General features: G+C 38.5%; 1 protein-coding gene across 2 annotated transcripts in view; it reads left to right on the top strand.

The window, feature by feature from the left end:
- The window catches only part of ASAP2 (ArfGAP with SH3 domain, ankyrin repeat and PH domain 2), a 281,424-nt gene that overhangs the window by 170,917 nt on the left and 96,338 nt on the right, over nt 1-14,169 (top strand). For both annotated transcript variants that reach the window (XM_006863981.1, XM_006863980.1), the window contains exons 4-6: nt 5,477-5,551; nt 7,117-7,166; nt 10,266-10,395. In XM_006863981.1, the coding sequence (XP_006864043.1) occupies nt 5,477-5,551; nt 7,117-7,166; nt 10,266-10,395 (255 nt within the window). The remainder of the gene's footprint in view (nt 1-5,476; nt 5,552-7,116; nt 7,167-10,265; nt 10,396-14,169) is intronic.

The raw sequence follows: 14,169 nt of genomic DNA on the forward strand, positions 1-14,169 counted from the left end.
TTGTGATACAATAATGAATAATTGTTATCAGGACTGATTATGAGGGTTGGAAATGTAAAGGTAGACATTTTATAGCAAGGAGGGGAGTGATTAACCTTTCAGTCTAGTAGCGGAGGTCCCTAGGACCATCAAGGGAGAAGAGCAGAGAGCGGGACCCTACTCCATCTGAAATGGAGCCAAAGATGATGACGTGGAGCAATGGAGCAGCTGGAGACTGTAGATCCAGAGAGGAAGAGTGACTGTGTGCTGAATACCTGGGGAATTATGGGGGCAGGATTGCATGGAGGGTATTGTAACCATGGCAATGAGATGATATATGATAGAGTGAATGTAAAACTAATGTTCTCCCATGTAAACTATCACATAATTCACAATAAAGCATTTAAGAAAAAAAAAGAGTAAACTGAAAAAAACCAAACAAACAAAAAAACCCACTGGTGTTCACCCCCACTGTACATGGGCAGTTCTGATGCCTTTGGCACAGCCTGTCACCCCATACAGTTCTGCCCCTTGCCTGTGAACTGTTTCTGTTTTTGTTACCTGCTTCCTTGTACCTGCCTTGTCAAAGATGCCACTTTATTGGCTCCTTCGCAGGCAGTCTTCAGCACTGAATTAACCTGGACCAAGTGGCACCAGTGTTGGCTTTGGGTGATGGTGTAGGTGAATGGGCAATGTGTCAAGGTTCTGTAATTGGGGCCATTGTTCTTCTCCCAAAGTCTAGACCAGTTTACCATGTCTTCTATGAAGCCTGACTTTTCGATTATTGATGTATATGGATTTATTATTATTCTCAGAGAGCAGGAATCATGTTTTGTTAAACTTTATGGCCAGCTCATTGTTGTCTACAAAACAAATGTTCAATAAATACATAAGTGAATTCATATATGGATGTGTTGTATTATGCCTTTTTTTAAAGGTGTTACTAGAACTAAGTATATATCAGAAGACTCTAGATTCTCTCTCTTATGTAATAAGTGCTTAGGAAATATTTAACTATATTGATTTAGTTGACCAGTGTTTATCAAGCATATGTTGTTGTTCAGTGTCTAGTCGGTTCCAACTCATAGCGACCGTATGCACAACAGAACGGAACAGTGCCCAATCCTGCACCATCTTCATAATTGTAGCTCTTACCTATTGCTGCTGCCACTGGGCCAATCCATCCCAGTGGGGGGGTCTTCATCTTTTTCAGTGACCCTCCACTTTACCAAGCATTATGTCTTTCTACAAGTACTGGTCCCTCCTGATACATGACCGAAGTATGAGAGATGAAGTTTCGTAATTCTGGCTTGTAAACCACATTCTGTCTGTATTTTTTCCAACACAGATTTGTTTCTTCTTCTAGCAGTCCGTGGTACTTTCAACATTCTTCTCTAACTCCATAACTCAAATGCATCAATTCTTTTTTTGTCTTCCTTATTCATGGTCTAGGAGCTCTGGTAGCGTAGTGGTTACGAATCAGGCTGCGAACCTTAAGGTCAGCGGTTCAAAACTACCAGCCGCTCTGCGGGAGAAAGATGACGCTTTCTACTCCCGTAAAGATTTACACCCTCGGAAACCCTGTACAGGGTCGCTATGGGTCGGAACCGACTCGATGGCACTTAACAACAACAACATTCATGGTCTAACTTTCACATGCATATGAGGCTATTAAATACCATGGTTTGGGTCTTGCACACCTAAGTCCTCAAATTGATATCTTTGATCTTGAACACCTGAAAGACGTTTTGTATAGCAGATTTGCCTAATGCAATACATCATTTGATTCCTTACTGCTTCCATGAGTATTAACAGTGGATCCAAGCAAAATGGAGTCTTTGACAACTTCAGTCTTTTTCCCATTTATCATGATGTTGTTTATTGGTTCAGTGGTGAGGAATTTTGCTTTCTTTATATGGAGGTGCAAACCATACTGAAGATTGTAAGTATTTTAGTAAATATTTTAAATCCTCTTCACTTCCAGCAAGTAAGGTTGTATCATCTGCATATTGCAGATTGTTAATGGAGTTGTGGTGTGGCGGTGTGGGTTAATGTGCTGGACTACAAAATCGGTTTGAACCACAGGGTCAACTATTCAAGCTTCACCAGCTGTTCCTCAGAAACCCTATACAGGAACGCTATGGGTCAGAACCAACTCAACAGCATTTAACAACAACAACAGCAGCAGCAATGAGTCTTCCTCTTATCCTGATGCCACATTCTTCTTCATCTAATCCAGCTTCTTTGCTCAGCATATAGATTGAATAAGTATAGTGAAAGAATACAACCTTGGTGTATGTCTTTCTTGATTTTAAACCATTCGGTGCCCCTTTGTTCTGAAAGACTGCCTCTTGGTTTGCATACTCATTCCTTATGAGCACAATTAAGTGTTCTGGAATACCCATTCCTCACAATATTATCCAGATCTTGTCATGATGCATACATTTGAAAGCCTCTGCATAGTCAATAACACACAGGTAAACATATTCCCCGTATTCTCTGCTTTCAGCCAAGATTCATTTAAATGAATCTGGCTTGATCCTCTGTACAATGTACTATTGTAGCCATGTTTTAATTATCTTGAGTAAATTTTATTTGTAAGTGATATCAATGATACTGTCTGGTAATTTCTGCATTCCATTGGGTAATCTCTCTTTGCAATGGGCATGGACATGGATATTTTCCAGGCAAGTATTTGTCTTCCAAATTTCTTAGATGAGTGAGTGCCTCCAGTGTCCATCAGTTTGTTGAAAGAGTTCAGTTTGTATTCCATTAATTCCTGGAGCCTTGTTCTCTGAAGCCAATGCCTTCAGTGCAGCTTGGACTTCTTCCTTCAGTACCAGTGAGTCTTGTTCATATGTTACCTCTTGAAATGGTTGACTATTGATCATTTCTTTTTGGTATATTGACTGTGTATTCCTTCCATCTTCTTTTAATGCTTTCTGTGTCATTCATTATTTTACCCATAGAATCCTTAAATATTGGAAGTCAAGGCTTGAATTTTTTGTTCAGCTCTTTGAGCTTGAGAAATGCTAAGTGTGTTCTTCCCTTTTAGTTTTCTAACTCCAGGCCTTGGCATGCTTCATGTTAATATTTGACTTTATCTTCTTGAGTTACATTTTGAAATTTTCTGTTCAATTCTCTTATCTCCTCATGTCTTCTATTTGCTTTAATATATCTACACTGGAGTGCAAATTTCAGAATCTCTTTTGACATTCATTTTAGTCTTTTCCTTCTTTCTTGTCTTTTTAATGACCTTTTGCTGTCTTCCTGCATGATGTTCTTGATGTCATTCCACAACTCTTCTGGGTTTTGGTCATTAGTGTCTAATTCATCAAATCTCTTCTTGAGATGATGTCTAAATTTAACAGTGGAGATTTAACAGAATCCAGAAGCTGCAAAGAATTTTATTTGACTGACTATAAAGATGAAATGGCAGATTGTAGAGGATCTCAAATAGGAATAATAAGTTTAGTTTTTATTATGAGTAGGCCATCTCTTGAGGTTTTTGAATAAATAGGTGGGGCCACAACCCTAGATAAACCTGGCTGAACTGTGTGTGGATTGGAGCAGCAGGCTAGGAAACAGATGGCGGGGAGCCAGGGGAAAGAGTTGCGTTAGTCCAGAAAAAGTCAACAAGAGCTTAAGTGAGGAATAGTAGTGCAGAAGTGGCAAGGAGAGGATGTTTATAGAAGAGCTTGCAAAGATAGAATCAAGATTTGACAGCTGGTTAAATAGGTAGTCAAGTGGAAAGAAGAGATTTTAGGTACTGAACTTTGGCAACTCAGAGGATTGCCAAGTATGTTTTACAGGAATAAAGAGCCCTGGAGGAGAAAGAGAGGAACTGGGGCATAGGGAATGCTGGCTTGGACACACTTAGGAGTTTCTAGCAGGTAGATTGAAATGTGGACCTAGATGTGAGGAATTGTGGCAGAGATTGTATTTCTTCCACCCTATTTTGTTCCAGCCGTGGTTTAAAGCAGAAACCCAGGTGTGTTTGCTGTCACAGGTTATTCATCAGCATGGTCTTGTATTTGTCAGCATTCCTTCCAGTCAACCATAAAAGGCCTCGCCTTAAGCTGAGCTTTTCATTATTTAAAAAATGTTAACTCTTACGGCTATTCTTAGCAAGTCATAACTGATTACATTGTACCTTGGGAGAATGCCAGGTGCGTGATACATGTTGAGTTGTTTAAGCCTAGGACAAGAGTTAACCCAACAGTCATTTCCGAAAGAGCACTCATTAGTTGATCATTTAATTGGCAGAGTTCATTGTTAGCATAGGCTTATTGTATATCTTATCAGTAGTTTTCAGGTAAATTTTTTTCTCCATTTTTAAAATTCAGTATGCTGGATAGTGTTTAAAAATCAGAGCCCAATTCTATATTCCCCTAAAAATTGTACCTATATTTAATCTTTCTGTTCAAAGTAATTATTATCACCCCCTATTTTTTTCTTCCTTTTGCTCAGTTGTAAGAATGAATGTGTAACCATCCAAAGTCCTCATTCTTGTTTATTCTCCACTTATAGGCCTGTAATCTAGGTGCACATAACCCAGAATGCACAGGGCTTTCAGCAATGTTAAGTGACACTCATGTTGACTTAAGGGAATGGTTGAGCCGGGAAATGAGGAACTGGGCTATAGTCTTATTTTCTAGTTGGGGAGGGAATCTTGCAGGGTCCAGAACACTGAATCTGTACCTAAAGGTTTTTCCTAACTGAGCTTTGTGTCTTTTAGTTAGCTCATATTCGTGTACTGCCAATTGGGATGTTCCTGCGTGCCCTGAGTATTGATGTATTTTTGTCAGTAGAGTTTGGTTACCATGGGTGAGCATACCTTTTGCTTCTAATCTATTTAATCCGTAGTGACAGTTTATTAAATTATCAGCCTTATTTCTTTAGGGAATAGAACAAAGGGTACCAAGACTCATTACCTCCTTTTCTTATTGATCCCCTTCACCCAGCAGCACACATACACAGTTGCTTTTCTCATTCTCACTCAACAATCAGTTACATGTATTCACAGGAAACAGAAATACGGTGAGATCGGTTTTTTCCCCTTTGTTTACCCACTCTTAGGAGCTGTCCTAGAAAGAAGAGCTGGAGCCTAGAGTGTCTTTCCAGGTTTATTGGTTAGAGCTGTGATTGAGTGTAGGAAATGAATGTTTGCTTTTATTCTAGTCTCTGTAAAGTGGTTCTTTCGTTAATCATTTAAAATACTTTTTCTTCATTGTAATGATCATCTTTTCACAAACTTCATGGTTTGATAATAGAGTTACTTTTATTGTGGAAAATGTGCAGAGATAGACTTTTGTATGTATTTCTTTGTAATATAAAATTGTTACCGAGAACTTAGAGTGAATAAGGCTATCATACTTGTGCTGGCCATGTTTCAAGTGAAAGTTAATCATTATCACATCTTCTAACATTTGTGTTATCCTTTAGATTTAAAAGGAAGTGGAATAAGAATATCATTTTTTTGTGTTTGTTTTTTTAGATTCAGAATATGAACAACATTATCTCCTTTCCTTTGGACAGTTTGCTAAAGGGAGACCTAAAAGGAGTCAAAGGGGTATGGTATTTTAAAATCAATACTATTGGGTGACAGTTTTTTTATATAATGTGGAATCACAGAAATACTGGCCTGGCATGGTAAGCAACCTATATTTTACTATTGCAACTGAGATGACAGGATGGCTTTTTGCTATCTCATTTTCCTTTGATTTGTAATCTTGGTCTGGTTTTCTGGCTGCTAAGTCACTAGTTTACAACCCTGGAAAAAAGGATCCTACATAGTAAGGGACACCTCTTATTTTCCTGGTGGGGAAAACATGCATGTGGAAGGCATGAACTATGTTCACTTTTCTGCCCTCAATGGATGTTTGTTGTTGAGGAGGTGTCTTGCTACTGTGAAGCACAGAAGTTGTGAACTCTTTCCCAGTAACAGGGTTAGAGTAGATAGATACGCTGAGCAGTACGTTGCTTTTGCATATCATTGGCACAAGCTGTAAAAGGGGGATGTTTGTGTCTGTGTTCTGAGGAGACCCAAGCTCTTCTGTGGGACCTGCACATGATTACTGTCTAGGGCTGAATCATACCTGGGCATGTCTGCATGCCCAGCCTGGCCAATCTTGGGGGATCTCTACAGAGGCTTCAGAGTCCCTTTGTAGAGTATAGTAGCAGAAATGTGTGCCCAAGGGATATGCTAAGACACTGAGGAACACTGTGGCCCTGAAGGGCATGTCAGCTGAATTAGCCAGAAAAAGCATGAGGAGAGGAAATTCTCCTTAGAGGGGAAAACATATGCAAATATATGGAAGCATGAATCAACACTGACACATCCGGGCTTTTAGTGTAACTTCAAGCAGTGAGTCTGGAGAGGTGCCAGTAGTAGGAAATGAGGCTTAGGAGTGGGGTAGGGCCAGTTCATGGAGAACCTTACATGCCAGACTTTGAAGTTTAGACTTGTCATAAAGACAGTGAAGAGCCAAAAGTAAATAGATAAATAAATAGAAAGAAAAGGGAAAAAAAGTATCTGTCTTCCAAAAGAGCTCTGTTGAATGGAATATAGTTAGGTGGGAACCACTGGATACAATTTTTCTGAGACTATGAGGTCTTAAGGACCCGACAAAGAGTGGAGTTGGGAAACCTCAGGAGGATGTAGATGACTTTTGTATTATTTTTGGGGTCCAAATCAGAATTAAAATTGTTGGGGGAGATTCATAAGTTAATATAAAAAGTCATTTTCTTTCTTTTAGAAAGATGCACTGAGATGTTTGTAGATTAAAATGAAATGTTATATATGTGTGTCTGAGTTTAACTTCAGAATAATCCGAGTGTAGAGGATAGGCTATAGATAAAATAAGATAAATAGTTGTTGTAATGGCATGTTAAGTACATTGTATGATTCTCTACTTTTGCAAACATTTGATATCTTGCATAATAAAATTTAAAGAAAAAAAAAATGCTACCAGTAGTCTAAAATCCTATGTTAAGTTCTTTATTGTTCATGGGCTCACATGAATAATTTTTTACAGATATTAATGTTCCTTTCAGGACTAGTCTAGGGATATGTATGCTTATCTGACATAGAAGTTAATGATTAGTCATGTTTAATTTATGCCTCTCTGTTTATAGGATCTGAAAAAACCGTTTGATAAAGCTTGGAAGGACTATGAAACAAAAATGTAAGTGCTTTCTCTTTAAAATACAGTATAGGTAATTTGAGATTGCCATTTTAAATCCAGCTTTTATTACTTAAAGGTATTGTCTAAATAAACATTTATCCATGAAAGAATTTATCTAGAACAATGTTGTTGTGGTTTATTATGATGCCAAATGCTTCCAAAGTTATATTAACTTCTTTAAACAACTTTCTTTTGTCCCTTTATAGAATGTTATTTTCAGGAAAGGTAAATTGAAAGGAAGTAAAGACTAATTTCTCTCACCATGTGTTTCTTTCCTTTTTGTCTTTAAAACACTTTCCCATTTTATCACCATTTATGACAGCATCACCGCTTTTTGGACTTTCTTCTTGGTGATTTGTGAAAAACATCTGCTTTTTGCTTTGTGTCTATGTTTCTCTGCAACATCAGCCCCCTTGGGTTTAGTTAGAGGAAAGAAAAATTGTTGGAATGCCATTCTCCTTCAGCTTTGTTTGATTGCTTCATCTGCCCCGGAAAAAGAACATAAAGAATGGCTTAGTTGATTCTTGAATGTGTTCCACAATTTCCACTGAAGACAAGGCTTCTACCAGTTGACTTCAAACAGTTTTAACATTTCCGCTCATAATTTCTATTCTTATAATGGAGATAATTGAGCTAGTTCTTGTAGGAGTAATGATTTCAATTACTTTAAATAGTTGAGAACTACAAAATATTTTAAATGCTTTGTGTTTACTTTGTAATCCCTGTACATAGGCTAATAATGTAAAGTTATATTAGTAGAAACAGAAACTTTCTTATGAAGCCATCTGGCAAAGTGAGGTGTTAAAGAAAAGTCATTTCAGTTGTAACTGCAAGTATTAAGTTTTGTGACTTTTTTTTTTTTTAACCATTTTTTTTTTTTATCATTTCAGTGGTGAAGTGTCACAAACCAAGTAGTGCCAAACCTTTGCTACTCCTTCCATTCATGGAATTTAAATTTTCATACCTGAAGTTGTGTGGACCCCTGAGTTCTAGAGTTTTCTTAATTGTACACATTTTTATATAAGCACAGATAATATTAAACTAGAATTCCTTGAAGGTCTGTCAGCCAAGAGGGGCTCCAAATCTACTATCTCTAGACCTTTGTGGTAGTGGTTGTGTTACACCGAATCAGTTCCAACTCATAATGATGCTGTATTAGGGGTTTTCAAGGCTGTAAATCTTTACAAGAGCAAACACCTCATCTTCCTACCACAGAGTAGCTAGTAGATTAAAACTGCTGACGTTGCGGTTTAGCAGCCCAACTTATAACCCACTGAGCTACCAGGGCTCTAGACCTTTACCATCCTTTAATTTTATAGGGAAAGGATCACCATTTCTACTTATAGATGGGAAACCATGACTTGTTGGTTTGAGAAGAGAATAATTGAGCTAGGCCTAGGAAATGGTTTCATGACTTCTAGTCAGTGGGTCTCACCACCACCCTAGCTAGATGCCTTAAAGGAAATGATTCTGTGCATTACTGGACCAAGGGCATAAAGAGGTTTCTAAAGAAGATTGCCTGTAATAGCCCTCTGGTTCTGAAAAGAATTAAAGAGGGAAGGAGATCAAATTCTGTGAAATTAAGATACACATAAATAGGGCATGGGAAGAATCTCTCACAAAAATCCCAGAATTTGTAAGGGGGAGGGAGTTAGTACTCTTTAAAAAAAAAAAAAAAAGCTTGAGTAATTCTAGGTTAAATAAAGGAAGTAATGTTGTGTCCATTAATGTGTGAGATGCATTTATCCCAAGAGGTGTTACATTATATAACAAATGCTTAACACATCTTTAAAATTTCTGGGCAGTAATTCCATACTAGATTATTTAGAGAACTCACCAGTGTCGGGACTGTGTCTTGGCCTTTTTGCGGTGGTGCCAGGGGGAATCTTGGAATTGTAGAATCATAGTCCCTCAGATCTCGCTGGCCCTCTATTTCCTCACATTTCCTCCAAGATGCATTTGCCCAAACCCCCACTAAACAGCCAATTGTTTATGTTCTGATATACTCACACTTTCAAACTGTTGAGTACCTACTCTTTGCCTAGCACTGTGCTCTAAAAGAAACAAAGAGTATAAACTACATTTCTTTCCTCTTCTTAAACACCCAATCCCATGATAGGAAACTTTCTGGAATCCAAAAATGATCATTGTTGAACAGCTTTTTAAGAGAATGCTGCTTTATATCTTTTCAGGCTTACCATGAAGTACTACAGAAAATATCTACTCACGTTTCTTCATGGCAGCTCTTTACAATTTGAGTGCTTTCTGTTGTTTTTGTTTAGTGATTTTTCCCTCCAAAACAAAAATTCACAATTACAAACCCTTATTATCTGATGCAATTTTATGGCTCCTTCTCATTCTGATCACTCTTCTATAGGTCCAAGTTGGTCAGTTTACACATGAATTTTACACATGTCGTTTTGTTGTACAAAGTGCAGAATGAGGTTTAAATGAAGAAAAGGCAATTTTCTTCTCCTAAAATCCTAGGTCAAGGCAGGCGAACTGCCATGGCTTCCATTAGTGTGGAGAAGGTGGAAATGAAGAAAGAGGAATAGGGGGAAAGTATGGGAAGAGACATATTAAGTAGTGAATGGTTATTGACCAAATGATTCCCTTAGGACCATCTAGGGGGTAGCCAGACTCATAAAATGTTATTGCTGAAAGAAATCTTGAAAGCATGCTTCCTCCTCTGACCCTGGGAACACTACTGGCCTAGAGTCTGGCACAAAGTGCAAATACTTAAGAAGTATTTGTTGAATAGTGTTGTTGTTGTTGTTGTTGTAAGGTGCTGTCAAGTCCATTCCAACTCACAGAAACTCTGCGCCAACAGAGTCCTGCCTGGTCCTGTGTCATCTTCACAATTGTTATGTTTGAGCCCATTGTTGCTGCCACTGTGTCAAATTCTCATTCAGTAGGTAGCAGAAAGGCCAATTTTTAAATGGCATTTTCCTTTCAAGTAGTTTAAGAGACTGTGCTGCCTGAAAATGCAGGGTAAGCATTTATCTCAGCAGGGTGGGCAATAGATGGCTTCTAAGTTGTCCAGTGTGGGATACTCTGCCAAGAGGCATCTTGATTTATCCTTGCTCTTTTCACGCTTAGAACCAAAATAGAAAAGGAGAAAAAGGAACATGCCAAGCTCCACGGGATGATTCGTACTGAAATAAGTGGGGCTGAAATTGCTGAAGAGATGGAAAAAGAGAGGCGGTTCTTCCAGCTACAGATGTGTGAGGTAAGATGCTGGGGAATCACAGGCTCTGGGAGTCCAGGTGGCGAGGCAATCTTCTGTCACCTACACATGAATTCTTGCTGGGAATGTAATAGGCTATATAAACATTAGTAAGTATTTGCTTCTGACTTTTACTAGCCACTTTAAAAAAAGAACAAAGTTTTTATTGGACTCCATTTGTCTCTCGTGTTTACATTTTAGTTTACTCGGGGAACCGTAGTCTTCTGGACACTGGGATTAGGTTAATCTAACAACAGCTTTTTATTAAAGATTGAGGAACAAAGTAAGCATAGTGTTCTTTCTGACCGCACATATGTAAACACACTCAAACTTGCCTCCTCTCACTGGGACATAACTAAAACCACTCACTTTTAGGAGGGATCTGGGTTCCCATTGGACCAATATAGTCATTGAGCTGGGATGAAAAGCCAGCTGGAAAAACCCCAGCCTGAGAGATGACAGTCCATGTAATTCTCTCTTTTTAACTATGTGAGATCATATCATGGGTAGGGCTGCTGCCTGTCTTTTTGAAGTGTTCCCAGCCAAATGTAACTTGCTCAGTTGTGGGGATGCCATCAAGGTCAAAAGGTCCAAGTGGCTTGGGCACTCCTTTCTATTCCTCTGCCTTTATTCCCAAGCCCTTCAGACATTCACAGAACATCATTCTGCTACAGGTACAGGAATGGAACCATATCAGAGAACATGCAAATCATGAAGGCCTCTGCTCTCAGCTCTCACCTACCTTACTCATGACTCCTCTTGTGAAGCTAGCTGAGAAAACAGCTTACGCTTCTGCCATAGGGCCACTCCTCTTGGCAAAGCCCAGTGAAGCACTTTTCCTTGATGGGAGCTGTGTTCCCTATTGGAGCAATCAATGAAAACTTGCTTTTTTAAATTTACAAAATACATGGGTATTGAAACTGGGTTCAGCCAGCTCTTGATTCACTCTAAAGCCATCAACAGCAAAGCTGATCCAGAAGGCAGTTCTTTTGGAATCTGTTTGTTTGTCTGTGATCTGCAGCAGGTGCTTAGCCTTTACACAGACACACATATATAAATACCTTAGGAATATATTTAAATGAGTGTTTAAGATGTAAACCTCTTAAGTGGCCAGAGGAAAATATGTTGCAGGGGATCAGGGATGGCAATGGAAAGTTTTAAACTCTGTTTTGTCAGATACTAGTATAACCACTCCAGCTTTGTTGGGGTTGCTATTTGCATAATGACTCTTTTTCATCCTTTTACGCTAATCGTATCTTTGAATGTAAAGTATGTCTTCTGTGGACAGCATGGAGTTGGATCATATGATTTTTAATGCAGTATGACTACCTGCCTTGTGATTAAATTGTTGAATCTATTCCTGTTTAATGTTGTTACTGATATACATTAGGTATTAGTTTCACATCTCCTGTTTTTACTTTTTGTTTTTATAAGCCTTCATGTCTTTTTTTGTTCCTCTATTCTACATGTATTTTGCATTGTGAATACAAGGGTAAATTGAAAAGCATTTCTATAAAATCATAGAAACCTTTATTAAAGAATCAAAATGTGAAACTGTTGTTTCTCAGTGTATCCTCCATCTAGGTCTATACACTTCTGAAGGTACTTTTTTCATCTTTCTAACCCTTCCCCAAAGAATTCTGTGCTCTTTGATTTACATCTTGTCAAAATGGCAGTTTTGACATCTTCTGGGGATTCAAATTGTGTTTCTTTTAAATGTTCTTTGAGTTTGCGTAATAAAAAGGAGTCTGAAGGGGCAAGATCAAGGCTGTTGTAGATGGAGAAGGTTTTCCAATGAAATTCTCACAGGACAGCCCTTGCTGACCTGGAAGAATGAGCAGGTGCAGTGTCGTGATGGAACACAATTCTTTGGCACAACTTTCCTAGCTTTGTTCTCACTAAAGTGCTTTTCAGTTTTCTTGGAACTTTGTCCTACACTAAGCTCTCATGATTATCCTATGTCCTCTGAGAAAATCTATCAAGATTACCCCTTTGGAAAACAAAACAATAAACCATAGCCATAGCCTTGGAGCTGCCTTGAATTTAACTGGCTCCGCAGATCCCCTTGGAAGCAACTGTTTTAATTGGACCTTCTTTTTTTATTTTTTGAAGACACCATAATAAGATTAAGATTAGTTTTATTGCTGAGAGAACTTGGCTGCAGCCACTTACTAATTATAGAGATACATATAAATATGTTTTGTTTGGAATAAATCCTTCCATGTATGAACTGGAACCCTATAGTAGTAGTGATTTTGTACTTAGCCTCATATTTAGAAAGTAAACTACACAGAAAAGTGTGTTTATAGATAGGAGAGTGGATGTTTTGATGCACACATTGCATTGTAGACAGTCATCATATATATTACCTGTTTGACCTATTTCACTTAGTGCTGGAGAAATCAACCGAGACAATATGAGATGGTTTTTATTTAAGCAGAGTTAAAATTAAGTATGTTGTTTTTGTTGTTGTTAAGTGCTATCGAGTAGGTTCCAATTCACAGCCACCCTATATAGGGTTTCTAAGGAGCTACTGGTGAGCTTAAACTGCCGACTTTGCCTTTCAAACCAACTTTGCAATCCTGCGCATTAACCCACAGTACCACACCAGGACTCCAAAATTAAGTATGTTGTTGTTAAGTGCCATTGAGTTGGTTCCGATCCATAACGATCCTGTAAAAGGTTTCTGAGGAGTGAATGGTGAACCACCAACTTTGTGGTTTAAACTGACTTTGCAGTCCAGCGCATTAACCTACAGCACCACACTTGTTGTTGTTGTTGTTATTGTTAAGTGCTGTGGAGTTGGTTCCGACTAATAGCGATCCTCTACAGGGTTTCCGAGGCTGTAAATCTTTATGTGAGCAGAACGCCTCATCTTTCTCCCGTGGAACCGCTGGTAGTTTCGAACTGCTGACCTTGCAGTTCACAGCCCGATTCGTAACCACTACGCTACAGCACCACACTAGAACTCCTAAATTAAGTATGGTGTTTGGCAAATAATGAAGTTGAAAAACGTGTTTGTGTATATACTTAAGTTGCACTCTTTTTGGCTAGTTAGAAAGAAATCTGTTTACCTAAACTTGGCAAGACTGTTTAAATGCTGGCAGATTTTGGAAATGCAATCAGCATGTTATTAGCAGAGCCTTAAAGTGAGATGTACTGAATTCCACACCCCCATCTCTGTTGTTGGTAGACACCTTGCACTGGTAAACACCTTGCACCTGGGTACTTTTACTTTTTGGGGTGTAGGTGGATGGATTGTGTGGTCTGGTGAAATAGCTTATTTTGGGGGAAATATCCTATAGATGATGCCTGTAAATAATATTCTTGAATGATTTTTGCACCAAATTCACAGGTGATAGTTGAGTCCCAATCTGTGCATATATCAACAAGGTCCCTGCCGCCACAGAGCTGGTTCATTAGAAGTCAGACAAGCACACAGATAATTACAGTGCATTAAGAGAAGTGGAAGTGGGCTTAACTAAGTCACTTGGAGTTTAATGGGCTTCCAGAGGAAGACACACTGATGTTGGATATTCTAGAAGGACGTATAAGTTGGCCAAGTAAACGTGAACACAAGGAGGAAAGAGCATTTGAAAAGCAATTACCTGAGAATATGTATAAAGGAGTTTTAAAAAGTTTCTGGAAGAATTGTTTAACTTTTTCTCTGTAAACTGAAGTTCTCGAGCTTTATAAATGCTTGCTATTGTGTAGTTGTTAAAATTTTTAGTTGCACAAGATCTGATCTAGCAGAATGACTTCCAGGCTTTTGTTTTA

This window comes from Chrysochloris asiatica, unplaced genomic scaffold (assembly GCF_000296735.1).
Source record: "Chrysochloris asiatica unplaced genomic scaffold, ChrAsi1.0 scaffold00058, whole genome shotgun sequence".
In the NCBI taxonomy this organism is placed as follows: Eukaryota; Metazoa; Chordata; class Mammalia; order Afrosoricida; family Chrysochloridae; genus Chrysochloris; species Chrysochloris asiatica.